The 21,329-nt window shown below is 47.1% G+C and overlaps 1 protein-coding gene across 2 annotated transcripts in view; it reads left to right on the top strand.

Moving 5' to 3' along the window:
- Positions 1–5,611: 5,611 nt before the first annotated feature.
- Positions 5,612–21,329, top strand: part of LOC120992453 (beta-hexosaminidase subunit beta-like) — a 49,646-nt gene continuing 33,928 nt past the window's right edge. For both annotated transcript variants that reach the window (XR_005776979.1, XM_040421445.1), the window contains exon 1: positions 5,612–5,962. Coding sequence is in view for 1 of the 2 variants with exons in the window: in XM_040421445.1 (XP_040277379.1) it covers positions 5,679–5,962 (284 nt within the window). In the remaining variant the exon portion in view is untranslated. The remainder of the gene's footprint in view (positions 5,963–21,329) is intronic.

The following is a 21,329-nucleotide window of genomic DNA, read 5'->3' as shown; positions in this document are numbered from 1 at the left end:
GAACACTGCCTAGAACTTTTTGTCCTCCCTCTGAAGTAGGATGGGGGAACATTCCACTCCTCCTCAGATGGGGGAGCTACCCTGGAATGGTACATTCCAGCTAGATCTAACTCTAACCATGGTTTGCCTACATATTGCTGCCACCGGCTGGTGTACATGGGAATTACAGCAAATATATAAAATACAGACATAGACATGGCAATGCACATTGAGATTACATCAGATGGAAATACATTAACAATTGACATTATTGTAGCCAGGTGACAGAGTTTTTGTGACATACTCTGGGATGTTACATATGGAACGGACATACAGATGCATATAGCACACGGTATGCTGTCCATTGAAATGTATGGGTTTGCATCCTATCCGCAAAAAAAAAAAAACGGAACGGACACGGAAACAAAAGAGCTGACTGCAATGCACTCCTGGATAATGCAGGTGCATGACGGTCACAAGAGATGAGCTCCTGCTGCCCACAGAGCGAGTACAGAAGCTAAAAAAAAAAGTGGAAATTACACTGGAGAACAGCATTTTCTCTTCAAATATATATTTTTGACTCTAGCCTGCACAATAGCAATGCAAGGCACAGATATTCTTGACCAACACGCGTCCATACCTGCTGGCATGCGGTAGTTACTGGAATGGCCATTCTGATGTCTTGATGTACCGCACAGTAAACGTCTTCTACAGCATTGAACACACTGCAGGAGGAAACACATTCACATTCATAGATTCAGATAATTTGAGACTATTCATAGATATACTCGATGCTTTTGCTTGTCAGTTCTGACACTAATGCTGCGTTTGCACTCTCTGACCAGCAGTCAACTATTGGGACAGAAGCATTTCTTCTTGACAATCAGCTGCTTGTTCAGTGGGGGTGCGGAGCTGTAGTTACATGCAGTGATCACGTCCGCAGTATGAGGACGAGTGATGTCTACTGCGATCGCTCATCCTGATACAGCTGCATTAGGCTGGGTTCACACGGGCGTTGCGGGAAAATGTGCGGGTGCGTTACGGGAACACCCGCGATTTTTCCGCGCGAGTGCAAAACATTGTAATGCGTTTTGCACTCGCGTGAGAAAAATCGCGCATGTTTGGTACACAGTTGATTTACACATATCCCCCTAGCACATGTTGGGACTTTAATCTTATATTTATTTACAATTGGCCACTAGGGCCATCAATGTCCCTGGATTGACACGTGCTATTAATTCTAAAAATTAGCTTTTATTACTTGTCCATAAAATAACTTACTTAGAACTCTATATTACCCCTATAGTTAAAATTATCAGCATAGCCTGCCTGCCTGTTGGTAATTATCACAGTATGGTCTATGATTAACCAGTCCGTCCACTAGGTGGCTCTATGCATCTGCAATGGCTTATTTCATACGTCCTTTATTGTTCAGGCGTTTCTCTATTAATATATTGCACGCTGTTCTACCCACAACGTGTAGGCTCCAGCCACTTTACTGGACTAGACTCATGTACTAGTAACTCTCTCAGACATGAATACAGGCCAGGCTGATGCTGGCTAAAACGCTAACTTCACTAGCTGCCCCCCCGACATGTTTCGCCAACCAGGCGTCTTCAGGGGTTTGGGCAGATGGCTGAATGTTAGGGGCGGAGCCAGGTTTATGAAACCTCCCTTCTTTCGTCATAAGTATATTCACCAATAGATTTCTCTCTAGCTGTGGGCTTAACATTGGACCAGTCACGGTGCCTGTACTGGATGTACCCAGGTATTAGCTCCTCCCATGTCTAACTCTTGATGGGCTTTAACCTGTGCCGTGCAGGATGCGCTGGTACTCAGTGTTATTTCAGCTCATATATTCATTCATTGCGCATGTCTGGAGCTACTTCCTGGTTTCACTTCATCCCGGTAATCTCGCTACGTCCATAGAGCCACCTAGTGGACGGCCTCGTTAATCATAGACCATACTGTGATAATTACCAACAGGCAGGCAGGCTATGCTGATAATTTTAACTATAGGGGTAATATAGAGTTCTAAGTAAGTTATTTTATAGACAAGTAATAAAAGCTAATTTTTTGAATTAATAGCACGTGTCAATCCAGGGACATTGATGGCCCTAGTGGCCAATTGTAAATAAATATGTTTGGTACCCAAACCCGAACTTCTCCACAGAAGTTCGGGCTTGGGTTAGGTGTTCTGTAGATTGTATTATTTCCCCTTATAACATAGTTATAAGGGAAAATAATAGCATTCTGAATACAGAATGCATAGTAAAACAGCGCTGGAGGGGTTAAAATTTTTTTTTAAAATAATTTAACTCACCTTAGTCCACTTGATCGCGCAGACCGGCATCTCCTTCTGTCTCCTTTGCTGAACAGGACCTGTGGTGAGCATTCATTACATGAACAGGACCTTTGGTGACGTCACTCCGGTGATCACATGATCCATTACCATGGTAAAAGATCATGTGATGGATCATGTGACCAAAGGTCCTGTTCAGCAAAGGAGACAGAAGGAGATGCCGGTCTGCGCGATCAAGTGGACTAAGGTGAGTTAAAATTATTTTTATTTTTTTAACCCCTCCAGCGCTGTTTTACTTTGCATTCTGTATTCAGAATGCTATTATTTTCCCTTATAACCATGTTATAAGGGAAAATAATAATGATCGGGTCTCCATCCTGATCGTCTCCTAGCAACCGTGCGTGAAAATCGCAACGCATCTGCACTTGCTTGCGATTTTCACGCAACCCCATTCACTTCTATGGGGCCTGCGTTGCGTGTAAAAACGCAGAATATAGAGCATGCTGCGATTTTCACGCAACGCACAAGTGATGCGTGAAAATCACCGCTCATGTGAACAGCCCCATAGAAATGAATGGGTCGGTATTCAGTGCGGGTACAATGCGTTCAACTCACGCATCGCATCCGCGCGGAATACTCACCCGTGTGAAAGGGGCCTTAAGGTCATACAAGACCTCTGGGGGACATTTAACTTCACTTTTTTTCCCCACTATTTATTTCTCCTGTAACTGGGGCTGACAGTAGCCCCAGTTACAGGGGAAATACACTCCCTAGAGAGGCTGTACAGTGGTATACTGCGCTGTACAGCCTCAGTGCAGGGCTGATCGAGGTCTGTAGAAGACCCGACAGCGCCTGCACTCTCCCAGCCCCGGCAATCACATGACCGCCGGGTCGGGACAGGATAGCGCTTCCTGATCTGTATACACAGTGCTCGGTGTCACTGACTGAGGGCAACACGCTAATCGTGCAGCTACCATCTCTGAATGGATGTTCAGAAACGTCCATTCAGAGATAGAGATCCACCTCCTGGACGTTTATAGTCAACGGGCAGACGAGAGGGGGTTAAGGTAAAAAATGGCAGGGTCCTGAAGGGGTTGTGTCACTTTAGTAAGTGGCATTCATCATGTATAGAAAGTTAATACAAGCCATTTACTAATATATTGTTATTATCCATTTTGCTTCGTTTTCTGTCTGGATTCATTTTTTCTATCACATTATACACTGCTTGTTTCCATGTTTATAGACCACCCTGCAACTCATCAGTGGTGGTTGTGCTTGCACAATATAGGTAAAAGCACCAGCCTATGTGAACTCCCATGGTCGCCGCCACTAGAGAGGCAGGGGTAAGTACAGGGCAGTACAGAGGACAGGGGCAAGTACAGGGCAGTACAGAGGACAGGGGTAAGTACAGCGCAGTATACACAGGACAGGGGCAAGTACAGGGCAGTACAGAGGACAGGGGTCAGTACAGCGCAGTATACACAGGACAGAGGTCAGTACAGCGCAGTATACACAGGACAGGGGTCAGTACAGCGCAGTACACACAGGGCAGAGGTCAGTACAGCGCAGTATACACAGGACAGGGGTCAGTACAGCGCAGTATACACAGGACAGAGGTCAGTACAGCGCAGTATACACAGGACAGGGGTAAGTACAGCGCAGTATACACAGGACAGGGGTCAGTACAGCGCAGTATACACAGAACAGAGGTAAGTACAGCCCAGTATACACAGGACAGGGGTCAGTACAGCGCAGTACACAGAACAGGGGTCAGTACAGCCCAGTATACACAGGACAGGGGTCAGTACAGCGCAGTATACACAGGACAGGGGTCAGTACAGCGCAGTATACACAGGACAGGGGTCAGTACAGCGCAGTATACACAGGACAGGGGTCAGTACAGCGCAGTATACACAGGACAGGGGTCAGTACAGCGCAGTACACACAGGACAGGGGTCAGTACAGCGCAGTACACACAGGACAGGGGTAAGTACAGCGCAGTACACACAGTACAGGGGTCAGTACAGCGCAGTATACACAGGACAGGGGTCAGTACAGCGCAGTACACAGAACAGGGGTCAGTACAGCGCAGTATACACAGGACAGGGGTCAGTACAGCGCAGTATACACAGGACAGGGGTCAGTACAGCGCAGTATACACAGGACAGGGGTCAGTACAGCGCAGTACACACAGGACAGGGGTCAGTACAGCGCAGTACACACAGGACAGGGGTCAGTACAGCGCAGTACACACAGGACAGGGGTCAGTACAGCGCAGTACACAGGACAGGGGTCAGTACAGCGCAGTACACACAGGACAGGGGTCAGTACAGCGCAGTACACACAGGACAGGGGTCAGTACAGCGCAGTACACACAGGACAGGGGTCAGTACAGCGCAATACACACAGGACAGGGGTCAGTACAGCGCAGTACACACAGGACAGGGGTCAGTACAGCGCAGTACACACAGGACAGGGGTCAGTACAGCGCAGTACACACAGGACAGGGGTCAGTACAGCGCAGTACACACAGGACAGGGGTCAGTACAGCGCAGTACACACAGGACAGGGGTCAGTACAGCGCAGTACACACAGGACAGGGGGTCAGTACAGCGCAGTACACACAGGACAGGGGTCAGTACAGCGCAGTACACACAGGACAGGGGGTCAGTACAGCGCAGTACACACAGGACAGGGGTCAGTACAGCGCAGTACACACAGGACAGGGGTCAGTACAGCGCAGTACACACAGGACAGGGGTTAGTACAGCGCAGTACACACAGGACAGGGGTCAGTACAGCGCAGTACACACAGGACAGGGGTCAGTACAGCGCAGTACACACAGGACAGGGGTCAGTACAGCGCAGTACACACAGGACAGGGGGTCAGTACAGCGCAGTACACACAGGACAGGGGTCAGTACAGCGCAGTACACACAGGACAGGGGTCAGTACAGCGCAGTACACACAGGACAGGGGTCAGTACAGCGCAGTACACACAGGACAGGGGTCAGTACAGCGCAGTACACACAGGACAGGGGTCAGTACAGCGCAGTACACACAGGACAGGGGGTCAGTACAGCGCAGTACACACAGGACAGGGGTCAGTACAGCGCAGTACACACAGGACAGGGGGTCAGTACAGCGCAGTACACACAGGTCAGGGTTCTGACGGGTAGTCCGTCCAGTTCCTTATGAGGCTTCTGGTGAACGCCTCTCATACTGGAGGCGGGGAGAGAATTAACCCCGCCCTCATACAGCATCCGCCCTTTCTAGGCAGCCCAGCCATTCAGGAAGAGGAGGCGTGGTCTTCCGGATGTCATGTGACTGCGCTGTCTTGTGATCTGGTAGATGCAGGTGACCGGCGGGGCAGTGTTGTGCTGGGTACCAGGACGGTGATGGCTCTGCGGCTTCTTCCCGTCTTCTGCCTCGTCCTCCTCTCCCGGGGGGGCTGCGGTTACCCGCCCGTGCAGTTCACGGAAGAGGGAGATGTGCTGGACCCCGGCGCTCTGTTGCTGGCGGCACAGGAGGGGTCCCCGTACGGCTCGCTGTGGCCGTTACCGCAGGCGGTGGAGCTGTCCCCCAATGTCTCCTACCTCCCCCCGGCTGAGTTTCAGATTGTGCACGGTGCAGGCTCCACCGCGGGGCCGGGGTGTTTCGTGCTGCAGGACGCCTTCCGGAGGTGAGTGCCCGGTGCTAGTGGTGACTGCAGCCTGCCGGACTACTACTCCCAGCTTACTCCTCTTGCTCTATGTGGAGCCCCTGTACTGCCTCCTGTGGCTCTCTGGCTGTTGGTGGACTACACATCCCAGCACGTTCTCACAACTGCAGGATTTCAGGGCATGCTCGGAGTTGTAGTCCTCCAGGAGCCATGTATACACAGCAGATCACTTCCTGGACCGTCCCTGTTTCTCTGCCCTGGCACAAAAGCCTTCTAATATGCCATCATAATGGTGGCATCATGTGACCTGACAGCCACCCACAGGGGCATGTGAGGTAAGTTCTGTATATGCACCATGGTCCTATAGGACTTGATTATAGATTGTGGTGCAGTTGCAGCACTGCCCAACTTTAAAGGGGTTCTCCAGCTTTGAAACAACTTTGCGGCACCCCCATCCCCCATGCTGCTTTGGGGACATGTCACTGCTGCAGTGGCACGCATTACCCCTCTCTTCTCTGCAAGGTGACAAAAGCGCAGGGAGCGGGTAAGTATTCTTCCATAAGTCTAGGAGGAGGCTGCTGAAAATTGTTTTAAAGCTGGAGAACCCCTTTAAGGCAGGGCTACTACTGTGATATGGACCCACTGTCTACCTCAATATACTGCCCCAAAAGCCGGCCACCAGTAGCTACCATCTTCTGGCCTCCTCCTCCAGTTGTCTATAGAGCAGGGGGCTTGGGGGGTGAGGTGCGGCCACAGCAGTTAAATTAAGGAGGACGTGTGCGGTCGCCGGCTGGATACAGGAGATCCTGATTCTCACTGCGTTAATTACCGTTGAGAGCTCATTATGTAGCTGGTCATCCGCAGAGAGGAGGACTTGGTGGCCCACCGGGAAATTTCCCTGTAAGGTCTATGGCCCATCTGCCCAGGGTACGTGGAGCTGGCATCAGGGGAAGTCCAGACCCTAAGGCCCCTTTCACACGGGTGACAATTCTGTGGGGGTGCAATGGTGAGGTGAACGCATTGCACCGAATCCGGACCCATTCACTTCAATGGGGCTGTGCACATGAGCGGTGATTTTTCACGCATCACTTGTGCGCTGCATGAAAATCGCAGCATGCTCTATATTGTGCGTTTTTTTTTTTTCACGCAACGCAGGCCACATAGAAATGAATGGGTATGCGTGAAAATCGCAAGCAAGTGCGGATACAGTGCGATTTTCATGCATGGTTGCTAGGAGATTATAGGGATGAGCAACCCCGGATCCCATTAACGTAAATTCACTGTATATGGACCATAAATAATAGCTTTCTTAATACAGAATGCTTATTAAAATGTCGATTTGAGGGGTTAAAAAAATTAACTATCCTCATCCACTTGATCGCGCAGCCGGCATCGTCTTCCTTCTTCTTCTTTCAGGACCTGCAAAAGGACCTGTGATGTCAGCGCAGGTCCTGCTGAATGAAGATAGAAGGATCTTCTATCTTCATTCAGCAGGACCTGCGCTGACATCACCACGTCATCAAAGGTCCCTTTGCAGGTCCTGAAAGAAGAAGAAAGAAGACTGTCGGCTGCGCGATCAAGTGGATAAGGTGAGTACATTTATTTATTTATTTATTTATTTTTTTAACCCTTCAATCGACATTTTTGTAACTACTATTATTTTCCCTTATAACCATGTTATAAGGGAAAATAATAAAATCTACACAACACCGAACTTCAGTGAAGAAGTCCGGGTTCGGGTCTAGTTACCGCATTCATTTTTTATTTTTATTTTTATCACGCGCGTGCAAAAAGCATTGCACCCGCGCAATAAAAACTGAACAACGCAATAAAAACTGACTAAAATTGCGTGCCTACTCGCGCGGGTTTCCCGCAATGTACACATGACTCATCCGGAGCAAATCCTGGACGCCCGTGTGAAAGAGGCCTAAATGTAGCCATGAGAGAGGTGGTGGTATCTGTAGGGTGTCCTCTACTGCTGGGCCTGTCAGGAGCCCCCTCTGCCCGCCTCCCTTTCCCTGAACGTGGCTCCTGGGCAGGGTGACTGCTCTGTTTTTGTGACAGTTTTGAGGAAGTCGCCAAGTGTACGTGGAAGCTCTCGTACGGCTTGGGATCTGTGCACTTGCTGCTTGTGGTTCTTATTTCTGGTTAGGCCAGTTCCTCTCCGTGTGCACGGCGCTCAGAAGGCGCTGATGTACGCCATTGTGTAGGGATATGTCACTCATAGTCGCGTTGTTGAATGAAGGGGGGGGGGGGGGAAGGTATATTGCACAGTTTTTTTTGTGGTGGCCCTCTGTATAGAAAGCGTGGTCTGCTGCATTTTCCTGTACAGTAAAGCATCTGGACACGAACCGCCCTGACCACGGCCACAACTTTTTATCTTTGGCTCCTGTAGTGAAAAATTACGTAATGTTTGTCGGGAGCTGTTCCCAGCATATGCGTTAAACCTAATACTGAGGCGCTGTGTGCACTGAGACTTATATGGCGGCATTTTAGCGTTCCTCCGTCCACCTGCACATGTTCCGGAATATGCATTATTTTTCTGTGCAGAAAAACCGAGGCGTAGTACAGTACCATGAGATGAGTCAAATCTCATGTACACTTTGCAGATATATTTCTGTGCGGATTTCCTAATCCACTTCATGTCAATTATGTTTGCGGTTTTAGCTGTAGATTTCACCCTTTTCAATGGAAGGTGAGATCAGCGGGAAACCTGCTTCTAATCCGCAGCAAAAACCGTTGTTAGACATTACGGATTTTGTTATGGATATCTTGCAGAATTGCACACCGCCACCTGTGTACAGGTGGTTTTACAGCTGCAGCCCCCGACCCCTTGCCTTTCTGCTCTATCGGGCCGAGATGACCATAGGGTGTATTATGGCGGCATAAAATCTGCCATATGTCATCACAGACAAGTAAAGACCGCACTGCGAGGCCTAATTCCATTGTATGCAGGATTCACATGAGCACAATATGGATGTATATTACATCTATATTCTGACCCGACAGCAGGTTTACCTGACACATACCCTCAGCATTGTGGATCCCTGTGATGCTGAGCGTTCAGGTCCATTATAAACCCATGGAGTAATACTGACGGGATCTACATCCGCATTATTCTCGTATGAACCTCATGTACTGCATGTCTGTTGGCGTCCACCCAGATCTGCCACTCCCTGACCAGGGTGCGTTTATCACAAAGTTCAGATGTTCTGTGATGGCACTGACTCCCCTGTCTTGTAATAAGTTGAGGAACAGGGAATCATTGACTGCTCTTTATGATATCATGTTTTTATATTGTATTAAAGCTTTAAAGGGCATCTGTCAGCAGTTTTTTACCTATAAAGCTGGCTGACCTGTTACATGTGCGCTTGGTAGGGTTGTCACAATACCAAAATTCTTATTAGATTTCGATACCATGCAAAAAAAATATAACGCCAAAAAAGCAGCGTGCATTCCGCATTTTGTGGTATGTCCGGCCCTAATAGAACAGTCCTACCCTAATTTTTGGGGGGACAAGGTGACTTTAAAAATGGCAAATCACGCTTTTTAAAAAAAAATTTTTATTTTTTTTTCCTGTTACGGTGTTCACCGCATAGGAGATTTTTTTTAAAAATATTTTAATAGTTGGGACTTTTCGGAAGTGGCGATATGTAATATGTTTATTGTTTATAGGGGTGGGCGATATGGCCTAAAATTTATATTGCGATATAATTTTAAGAATGTGCGATATATATTGTTTTCTATATTGGGGGGGTGTTTAAACTTTTTTTTTTTTTTACTTTTTATTTAATAACTATTAGCCTCCTTAAGGGCTAGAACCCTTGTCATATTCACCCTAATAGAGCTCTATTAGGGTGAATAGGACTTTTTTTTTACTCTCCCTGCTGCCCTGTGCTTTGTGCACACAACAGCAGGGAGCTGACCATGGCAGCCAGCCTCTCATGTGCTCCCCCCCAGCCTCTCATGTGCTCCCCCCCAGCCTCTCATGTGCTCCCCCCCCAGCCTCTCATGTGCTCCCCCCCCAGCCTCTCATGTGCTCCCCCCCAGCCTCTCATGTGCTCCCCCCCAGCCTCTCATGTGCTCCCCCCCCAGCCTCTTATCTGCTCCCCCCCCGAGCCTCTTATCTGCTCCCCCCCCGAGCCTCTTATCTGCTCCCCCCCGAGCCTCTTATCTGCTCCCCCCCCGAGCCTCTTATCTGCTCCCCCCCCGAGCCTCTTATCTGCTCCCCCCCCGAGCCTCTTATCTGCTCCCCCCCCGAGCCTCTTATCTGCTCCCCCCCCGAGCCTCTTATCTGCTCCCCCCCCCGAGCCTCTTATCTGCTCCCCCCCCCGAGCCTCTTATCTGCTCCCCCCCCGAGCCTCTTATCTGCTCCCCCCCCGAGCCTCTTATCTGCCCCCCATGGTAACTCAAACCCACCCCCCTCCCTCCCCAGTATTAATCATTGGTGGCAGTGGCCACAGGGTCCCCCCCCCCCCCTAGTTCATTGATGGCAGTGGGCAGTTCCGATCGGAGTCCCAGCAAAAACGTTTTTTGTTTTTGAAGCCCTTCAGTCTCAGATGCCGTCTGGTGGTTATGGGGCTGCAGTCAGCACCAGTAGGGCCTTAATTTGGGTCGAGGATCGTCAAGTGTCTTGACGGACAGCCAATTAATTGGATCATCCGGCTCAGTGCTGATGAAATTTTTTTGGGTCTTCCACTTGACTTTTTTGTTCCATAACCCTCAGGATCATTCAAGAGATTCCAAATGACTGTCTTACTGCGTCCCACCTCAGCAGCGATGGCGCGCTGTGAGAGACCCTGCTTATGCAGTTCAACAACCCGATCACGTTCAAAAGGAGAGATTTTTTTTCCTTTGCCATCACAACGTGTGACTACCTGACAGAAAATGACAATGAATCCACATCTTTGCACAGATTTGGCCTTTTAAAGGCATGTGGTCCTAAAATTTGGATCAGCTGAAAAACAGCCTGTTTCAGTTTAATCGTTATTTTCTATTAATTGAATGCTCAAAAAAAGTTTTGTCTCATTTCTTCTTGGTGCAAGTTGAAGCTCTACTTGGAACCTTGATAAGATCCAATAAAGCGAGTGTAAGGCAGCTCTCACCTGTTGGAAAACGCCCTCTGGGCGCGGACGCCGCACCTGGATGCGGAGATATGTAAATCCAGCAAGAAAGATAGTCCAGCTCAGGTGAGAAAGTTTTACTACTTTATTCCAGCGGTTATACAATTTCCATATAACAAGTTGTGTGTGTGTGTGTGTGTGTGTGTGTATATAGTGACGCGTTTCAGACCTCTAAGACATAAGGGTCCTTCATGACAACACTGTCATGAAGAAAAACCCTTATGTCTTAGAGGTCTGAAACGTGTCACTATACACCTTGTTATATGGAAACTTTATAACCGCTGGAATAAAGAAGTAAAACTTTCTCACCTGAGCTGGACTATCTTTCTTGCTGGATTGTTAAGATCCAACAATGTAAAAATGTGTTTGTTTGTTTTTTTTGCCATTTTTTCAAGTGGTCTTAAACTTTTGTTCAGGACTGTACAGGAGTAGAATCACATAGCCGGCACCCAGCCTCTGACAGGGCCTGCCAAACCCCTTGGCTTTTGTGGAGAGTCCAGACCTTGTTGAAGCTCCTGGCAGCCGAGGCGAAAGCCAGGAGCACAGACGGGCGTACCCTCTGCTTCAGCTGAGGGTTGACATTTGTCCCAGTCCCTTGCAGGAGCCATAGGCCCAGAGGGATAGGGAATGGTTTATGGGGGGCCCTTCTCTTACGGAGAGGGCCTGCGATGGACCACAACCTTGTGCACATTTTTTTTTGTGTTGCACGGGTGAAGAAAGCACGTACTTTGGGCTTTCAATAAAAAAAAAAGCTGTGATCAGTGGTAGTTAACCCCTCAGGTGCTGCTCTTTCGGCCACCTTCACATAGTCAGTGTTCGGCAGTATTTTACATCAGTATTTGGAAGCCAAAACCAGGAGTGGAACCTACATAAAGCCTCAGTCACACGTCAGTGCTTGGTCAGTGATTTCCATCAGTGAGGGTGAGCCAAACCCAGGATTGGAGCCTCCACAGACCTAAGGTATAAGGGAAAGTTCTGCTCCTGTTCTTTGCTTACAGCCGCACCTAGTTTGGGCTCAAAATCACTGATGGAAAACGCTGACCGAACACTGATGTGTGAATGAGGCATAAGGCTGGTTTCACACGAGCAAGTTCAATGCGTTGAACTGGCAGTGTGTGTCTGTGAGAGCTCCCATCCTGACCTACATAGCATTGACTGCTTGTATAGCATTATATTGATTTGTGATGCTATATAACTCTTAGGCCTCTTTCACACGGGCATCGTGTGTGAGGGCCGGACCAGATCAAGATGCGGGTGCGTTGTGGGAAAATGCTTTTTGTTTTTTTTCTTCACGCGAGTGCAAAGCGTTTTGCACGCGTGTGAGAAAAATCTGCATGTTTGGTACCCAGACCCGAACCCGGACTTCTTCACAGAAGGGAAAATGGCATTCTTAATACAGAATGCTTAGTAAAATGTCCATTGAGGGGTTAAAAATAATAAACAAATTTAACTCGCCCCATCCACTTGGTCGCGTAGCGGATCTCCTCTTCTGGTGATGGACCATGTGATGAGCGCAGTGACGTCATCATAGGTCCTTTAGCCAGGTCCTGAAGAAAGAGGAGATCCGCTACGCGACCAAGCGGATGGGGTGAGTTAAATTTGTTCTTCTCATTTTAAATGGGTTTTCTAAAATTGCATAGGTCATCAGTATCTGATCGGTGGGAGTCCGGCACCCCGCCAATCAGCAGTTTGAGAAGGCACCGGCACTTCTGTGAGTACCGCTGCCTCCTTTGCGCTCATGAAGCACAGCACTGTACATTGTGTAGTGACTGCACTTGGTATAGTGCTAAGCCCTATTCACTTCTATGGGTCTGAGCTGCTCCTCGGCCACCTGACCGATGAACGTTTCGTCATTGGGCCTAGGAAAAACTATGAGAAGGCCGCGGTGCACACAGTAGCATCGGTGCCTTCTCATCCCAGGTATCAGACCCCCACCGATTAGATACTGATAACCTATCCCATGGATTGGTCATCAGTTATAAAGTTTCAGAAAACCCCTTTAAGTTCATTTAAAAAGTAGTTAAAATGGATCTACCCTCTAAGGCCTCTTTCACACTTGCGTTGTTGGGATCCGGCATGCACTTCCGTTGCCGGAGGTGCCTGCCGGATCCGTAACAACGCAAGTGTACTGAAAGCATTTGAAGACGGAACCGTCTTCCAAATGCTTTCAGTGTTACTATGGCACCCAGGACGCTATTAAAGTCCTGGTTGCCATAGTAGGAGCGGGGAGCGGGGGAGCGGTATACTTACAGTCCGTGCGGCACCCCGGGCGCTCCAGAATGACGTCAGAGCGCCCCATGCGCATGGATGACGTGATCCATGTGATCACATGATCCATGCGCTTGGGGCGCCCTGACGTCACTCTGGAGCGCCCGGGGAGCCGCACGGACGGTAAGTATGCTGCTCCCCTGCTCCCCGCTACACTTACCATGGCTGTCAGGACTTTAGCGTCCCGGCAGCCATGGTAACTATTCAGAAAAAGCTAAACGTCGGGTCCGGCAATGCGCCGAAACGACGTTTAGCTTAAGGCCGGATCCGGATCAATGCCTTTCAATGGGCATTGATCCCGGATCCGGCCTTGCGGCAAGTCTTCAGGATTTTTGGCCGGAGCAAAAAGCGCAGCATGCTGCGGTATTTTCTCCGGCCAAAAAACGTTCCGTACCGGAACTGAAGACATCCTGATGCATCCTGAACGGATTACTCTCCATTCAGAATGCATTAGGATAATCCTGATCAGTATTCTTCCGGCATAGAGTCCCGACGACGGAACTCTATGCCGGAAGACAATAACGCAAGTGTGAAAGAGCCCTTAGTTATATATTGGAGAAACCGGTGGGGGGGATTGGGAGCCACTTGTCAAACTGGTGTAGAGTAGAACTGGCTTAGTTGCCCATAGCAATCAATTAGATTCCACCTTTCATTTTGGACAGCTCCTTTGGAAAATGAAAGGAGGAATCTGATTGGTTGCTATGGGCAACTAAACCAGTTCTACTTTACACCCATTTGATAAATGACCCCCCCCCCCCCCCTTCCCCCAGATCTTTACAGCTTCCACTGGAGTTGTTTTCACCTACCTCTTCCTTGATATTCAGCAATAAGAGGGGTGGAGGAGCCGGGGAAGGCAGGGTGAGGACTCCTTTTATTGCTGTTGTGTAGGTCTTTAGTGTAACAGGTTTTTCCAGGAGTCTGACATACATGACAGCACACATGGAGGATGTCCTTTATACCTCTAAAGGGACAGTAAGCACAGAGGTTGAAAGCCGCTCCCTCCCCGCCAATGCCAGTGTTCTTTCTGTCCCCTTAGGGCCCTTTCACACTTGCGTTCTTTTCTTCTGGCATAGAGTTCCGTCGTCGGGGCTCTATGCCGGAAGAATCCTGATCATTTTTATCCTAATGCATTCTGAATGGAGAGAAATCCGTTCAGGATGTCTTCAGTTCCGGAACGGAACGTTTTTTGGCCGGAGAAAATACCGCAGCATGCTGCGCTTTTTGCTCCGGCCAAAAATCCTGAACACTTGCCGCAAGGCCGGATCCGGAATTAATGCCCATTGAAAGGCATTGATCCAGATCCGGCCTTAAGCTAAACGTCGTTTCGGCACATTGCCGGACCCGACATTTAGCTTTTTCTGAATGGTTACCATGGCTGCCGGGACGCTAAAGTCCTGGCAGCCATGGTAAAGTGTAGTGGGTAGCGGGGGAGCAGTATACTTACCGTCCGTGCGGCTCCCGGGGCGCTCCAGAGTGACGTCAGGGCTCCCCAAGCGCATGGATCATGTGATCGCATGGATGACGTCATCCATGCGCATGGGGCGCTCTGACGTCATTCTGGAGCGCCCCGGGAGCCGCACGGACGGTAAGTATACCGCTCCCCACTACTACTATGGCAACCAGGACTTTAATAGCATCCTGGGTGCCATAGTAACACTGAACGCATTTGGAAGACGGTTCCGTCTTCAAATGCTTTCAGTACACTTGCGTTTTTCCGGATCTGGAGTGTAATTCCGGCAAGTGGAGTACACGCCTGATCCGGACAACGCAAGTGTGAAAGAGGCCTTAGGTTGGGGGTAACAGAGGTTCTCTGTTATGAGAGCCTTTTTATATCTATTTTAAAGGCCCAGATTGGATCGGGGGGGTTCTGCCTCTCCTTCCTTTCTATCCTTGGGCCGGCTAGCCACCCTCAAGGTGGGGTCCCCTGGCCTTACCAGTACCCATTAAGGCCGCCGGGTCTGGTTGCGATGTCCGCTTCCTCCTACGTTGGAGGCTTTCGGCTTCGTGCCGCACTTCCTCCCTTCTTCCTCCGGTGGCTCCACGTGTTTGTTTTGCCATGTTGGAGGCGGGCCCCAGCTTGCATAAGAGTGTGCCGGGGCCCTACGGACAGGCCTGGGTAAGCAAGCAATGGATCCCATTCTGAGGGCGGATCCATTCCGGGATTGCCAGGGGCACGCTAGGAAGGCACAGATTAACAGCGGCAGGACTATAAAATAGGGTAAGAGATCAGTGTTGTATCTCTCTCCATTGAAGGTCCTGTGTCTGGTTGGTCCTTGCCAAGTTCAGACCCTTCTGCCCAGGGGCATGTAAGTTATATCTATATATGGCCCTGTCTGATGAACTTCTTCTGTCCACATAGAAAGCAGTATTTCCTTTATGTAATTTCAGGCTGATAAAGAGATTCATAAAACACCATCTGAACAAGAGTTAAAATATGTGCTACGTGTAATAAGAAGCTGGCGGATTCCTACGCTAAGCAACTTTTCAGCTCTTGTATTGATAAACTCATTAATGAGGAACAACCATCTTTGTTATCTGAAATTACAAAAATCATTAAAGAAGAAGTTCATTCCTCTGTGGCTAAATTAATACCAAAATCTGTTCCACTACCTCAGGCTAAAAGACCTAGAGTGGATATACTGTAGACTAAGATTCAGAGGAAGAATCTGTTTATAATAGATCTGAAGGCGAGATCGATGATATTGCTTCTGGTCCGGCGGACGACCGGAGGAAATTCTTCTCCTCCGAAGATTTAGACACTCTTATTTCCGCAGTCTGTCAAACAATGAATATTGAAGAAGTGGCTCAGCCTCGTTCTATTCAGGACGAAATGTTTGGGGGACTTAAAGCAAGAAGGAAGTCTCTCTTTCCTGTTAATGAAAATGTAAAGTCCCTCATTTTGGAGGAATGGGAGGAAGCGGAAAAAAGTCTGTATATATCTCGTGAATTTCAAAACTGTTTAGCCTTTAATGCTGAAGATACAAAAGTATGGGTAGAGACCCCAAAAATAGACATACCCATTGCAAAAATAATAAAAAAAAAAAAAAAAACACCTTGCCCTTTGAAGATAAAAGATGCTATGGATAGAAAAATTTATGGTTTTCTTAAAAAAATCCTGGGAAGTATCTTCTGCATTAATCAACACGAATCATCTTGCCGCTACCTCAGTGTCTCGTTCACTTTTTTTGTGGCTTTCCCAGCTTGAGAACCATTTAAAAATGAAAACCCCAAAGAAAGTCCATTCCACTATTGAAGATGGCTACAGCGTTTCTCTCTGATGCTTCGGCAGAATCCATAAGATTCGCTGCCAGATGCAGCTGACTAACACATCCAGACGAGCATTGTGGCTTAATACCTGGTGAGGAGATATTCTTTTAAAAGAAACAACTTGTGTACCATTCCCTTTTCTGGTACCTACAGTGCCTTGCAAAAGTATTCACCCCCCTTGACTTTTTTAGTGTTTTGTTACATTATAGCCTTAAGGTCATTTGTTTTGTTAATCTGAATTTTATGTGATGGATCAGAACACAATAGTCTAAGTTGGTGAGGTGAAATGAGAAAAATATATAAATAAAACTATTGTTTAGAAATAGAAAACTTTGGCTGTGCGTATGTATTCACCCCCTTTTATTAGAAAGGCCATAAAAAGCTCTGGTGCAACCACTTACCTTTTTAGAAGTCACATAATTAGTGAAATGATGTCCACCTGTGTGCAATCCAAGTGTCACATGATCTGTCATTACATATACACACCTTTTTTGAAAGGCCCCAGAGGCTGCAACACCTAAGCAAGAGGCATCACTAACCAAATACTGCCATGAAGACCAAGGAACTCTCCAAACAAGTAAGGGACAATGTTGTTAAGAAGTCCAAGTCAGGGTTAGGTTATAAAAATATATCCAAATCTTTGATCCCCAGGAGCACCAGCAAATCTATCATAACCAAGTTGAAAGAACACGACACAACAGCAAACCTGCCAAGAGATGGCCGCCCACCAAAACTCACGGACCGGGCAAGGAGGGCATTAATCAGAGAGGCAGCACAGATGTAAGGTAACCCTGGAGGAGCTGCAGAGTTCCACTGCAGAGACTGGAGTATCTGTACATAGGATGACAATAAGCCGTACGCTCCACAGAGTTGGGCGTTATGGCAGAGTGGTCAGAAGAAGGCCATTACTTTCAACAAAAAGGCACGTTATGAGTTTGCGAAAAAGCATTTGGGAGACTCCCGAAATGTATGGAGGAAGGTGCTCTGGTCTGATGAGACTAAAATTAAACTTTTCGGCCATCAAAGAAAACACTGTCTGGCGCAAACCCAACACATCACATCACCCAAAGAACACCATCCCCACAGTGAAACGTGGTGGCAGCATCATGCTGTGGGGATGGAACTGGGAAACTGGTCAGAGTTGAGGGAAAGATGGCTGGTGCTAAATACAGGGATATTCTTGAGCAAAACCTGTTCCACTCTGCGTGATTTGAGGCTAGGACAGAGGTTCACCTTCCAGCAGAACAATGACCCCAAACACACTGCTAAAGCAACACTTGAGTGGTTTAAGGGGAGACATGTAAAGGAGTTGGAATGGCCTAGTCAAAGCCCAGATCTCAATCCAATAGAAAATCTGTGGTCAGACTTAAAGATTGCTGTTCACAAGCGCAAACCATCCAACTTGAAGGAGCTGGAGCAGTTTTGCAAGGAGGAATGGGCAAAAATCCCAGTGGCAAGCTCATAGAGACTTATCCAAAGCGACTTGGAGCTGTGATTGTCACTAAAGGTGACTCTACAACGTATTGATTTTAGGGGGGTGAATAGTTATGCACATTGACTTTTTCTGTTATTTTATTCCTATTTGTTGTTTGCTTCACAATAAAATAAAAAAATCTTAAGTTGTGGGCATGTTCTGTAAATTAAATGATGCAAATCCTCAAACAATCCATGTTAATTCCAGGTTGTGAGGCACCAAAACACGAAAAAAGTCAAGGGGGGGGGGGGGGGGGAATACTTTTGCAAGGCACTGTATGTTTTCAGTCCTATTTTAGATTCCATTCTAGAAAAGGCTACGGATAAAAAGAAAGGCTATCCTGAAGACAAAAGTAAAAAATCCCAGTCCGTTCGGAAGCCTGGTTCCCGTTATACTCCCCATTCTTACAAGAGCAAAGGTAAGTCGGGAAGATGGAGTTACCCTAAAGGAGGCAAGGGTAGGGGGTTTCTCCTTAATCCCAACCCTACACAGCAGAAACAATGACATTCTTCCTGTGGGAGGGAGGTTAAAATCCTTCCTTCCACAATGGGAAGAGATTACTTGCAATACTTAGATTTTAAAAATTATACAATTCGGTTACAAGATAGAATTCTTATGCCCTCCTCCAAAAAAAATTTGTGATAACTCATTTTGCTCAACCAGAACAGATCTTCAATACTTTCAGATCTGGAGGAACTTCTGAAACTTCAAGCCATCAGGGCTGTTCCTCCAGAAGAGAGAGGTCTGGGTCACTACTCGAAGGTTTTCCTTATTAAAAAAAAAAAAGCCGAACGGAACATATATGACCATTCTGAACCTCGAGACACTGAATCAGTGGGTAAAATATCGGAGGTTCGAAATGGAATTGATAAAAACCATGACTCGTCTGATCAAGCCAGGTGCACAATGGATCTAAAAGATGCCTATTATCATGTGCCAATTTTCCCAGACAATCAAAAATATCTCAGATTTGCAGTTCAAAAAAACTCATCCATTCTACATTTCCAGTTCCAGTGCCTTCCCTTCAGCCTATCCTCAGCTCCAAGAATATTTTCAAAAATAGTGGCAGAGGTGATGTCCTGGTTGAAAAGAAAGGGGAAAAAAAGGGGGGTTGTCCAGCCTTTCTTTGAGAAGTTCCAATAGCACTTTATTTCGTATCAAAATTTAAAAACATCCAGGTACAGATAATATTGGTCTACGCGTTTCAGGCAACAAAACAGTTACAGCCCTTACTCATGACCATTGAACAAACATTAAGTCCTCACATTTATAGAAGGAGAAAACCGCATCTGGACCAATCAAGGGGTCATGCGGCCACTCCCTCCTACAAAGATATATAACAATAAAACACTTTTAAACTTAAAATATTCTCATGATTATTTTGGAGAATACAGGGAATCTAGTGTTCAGTACTGAAGGATCAAATCTAACCTTTTATTTAATCCTAGAGGTTGGCAGCTTTCTAATCTGAAAATCCAAAAGGATTCTCTATTTAGAAGATTCCTTCTTCCGTCGCCACCTCTTGTTGAAACTTAGTCCCAGAAACGAGGAAGATCTTAGGTACACTTTTGGATTCAGAGAAACAACGTTCATTCCTTCCAATAGAAAAACCAGATGAAGAAGGTCTGGTCCATAAGATTGGCCATGAAAATCCTGGGATTAATGACATCTTGCATTTCCATGGTCCCCTGGAGTCAGTTCCACTCAAGACCCCTGCAGAAGACAATCCTGACTTGCTGGAACCGGGATCTGAAGACTTTAGACTCTAATCCGGAGTCTTTCATGGTGGAAAGATCCAGAGAATCTTTCGTTGGGAATTCCTTGGACTTCAGAACCTCAGATTATAGTGACAACAGATGCCAGCAAGTCAGGCTGAGGCGCCCAGATACAAGACTCTTACTTCCAGGGCCACTGGGATCACACTCTCTCCCAGAAATCATCAAATTTACGAGAGTTAAAAGCATTCTTGGAGACTTTTCTAAAATCATAAGATCTACTACAAGGTCATCATGTTCGAGTTCTCTCAGACAACATTGTAACAGTGTCCTTTCTGAAGCATCAAGGGGGATCAAAATTCCCGCCCCTTCAGCATCTATCAGCACAGATTTTCAGCTGGGCAGAGAAAAATGTTCTGTTTTAATATCCACAGTCCACCTGAAAGGGGAACAAAATGTTACCGCAGACTTTTTAAGCAGACACCCAATGCAACCAGGGGAGTGGTGTCTCAAGAAGGAAACTTTTCATCTACTTTGCAGAAGATGGGGTACTCCGCAAGTGGATCTTTTTGCAACACGGAAGAATTCCCATCTTCCCTGTTTCTTCTCACTAAACCCGTGGGACAGACCACTGGCAGTGGATGCCTTGTCTCAAAAATGGGACATGGATCTGGATTATGCCTTTCCCCCATTTCCTCTGATTTAGGTCGGTCTTAAAAAAAAAAAAAAAAAAAAAAAACTGAGATCAGAAAAAACTGCTCTGATCCTAGTAGCTCCCCATTGGCCGAAACAGAGCTGGTTTTCAGTTCTAGAAAACTTGGCATTGGAGGTACCGTGTTTGTTTTTTTTCCCCCCAGAAAAAGACCGATTTGTCTCAAGGGCTGCTATACCATCCACAAGTGCACAAATTAATACTGACAGCCTGGATTCTGAAAAGCAGATGCTGAAATCCAGAGGCTTGTCGGAAGAAGTGATATCTACTATGCTTCAGAGCCACAAAAGTCACTTCAGCCATCTATGTGAAGATTTGAAAAATAATTTGTTCCTGGTATCTGTGCTTACAGAAGTATTCAGACTCTCCTTCCATACAGGATATTCTAGAGTTTCTGCAAGAAGGTTTTGATATGGGTCTTTGACCCAGTACAATAAAAGTTCAATATCTGCCTTAAGGTGGTTTCTTGACTTCCCTCTTGCAGGGCACAAAACCTTTTTACTCGTGCCATCTCAAGGATCCGGCCTCCGGTTATAAAGTCAGTCCCTCCTTGGGACTTGTCGCTTGTCTTAGAAAAACTATATGTAAATCTCCATTTGAACCATTAGATAGCTGTCACATTAAAATGCTCTCTTTTAAGTATAATTCATCCCCTGGTCCAGATGGATTGCCGTTTGAACTGTACAGGTACCATGCTAAATCACTCCTTCCGATCCTGCTTCTAGTTTTGAATGAATCCTCTGTGCTTGGCTCTTTACCTCCATCATTTAGAGAGGCAGTGATTATCCTGGTGTTAAAGAAGGATCCATGCGATATGGGGTCATATAGA

The sequence above is a fragment of the Bufo bufo genome, chromosome 2 (assembly GCF_905171765.1).
Source record: "Bufo bufo chromosome 2, aBufBuf1.1, whole genome shotgun sequence".
Taxonomy (NCBI): Eukaryota; Metazoa; Chordata; class Amphibia; order Anura; family Bufonidae; genus Bufo; species Bufo bufo.
Note: the sequence above shows the minus strand (reverse complement) of the source record. Positions and strands in the feature narration are given on the sequence as shown.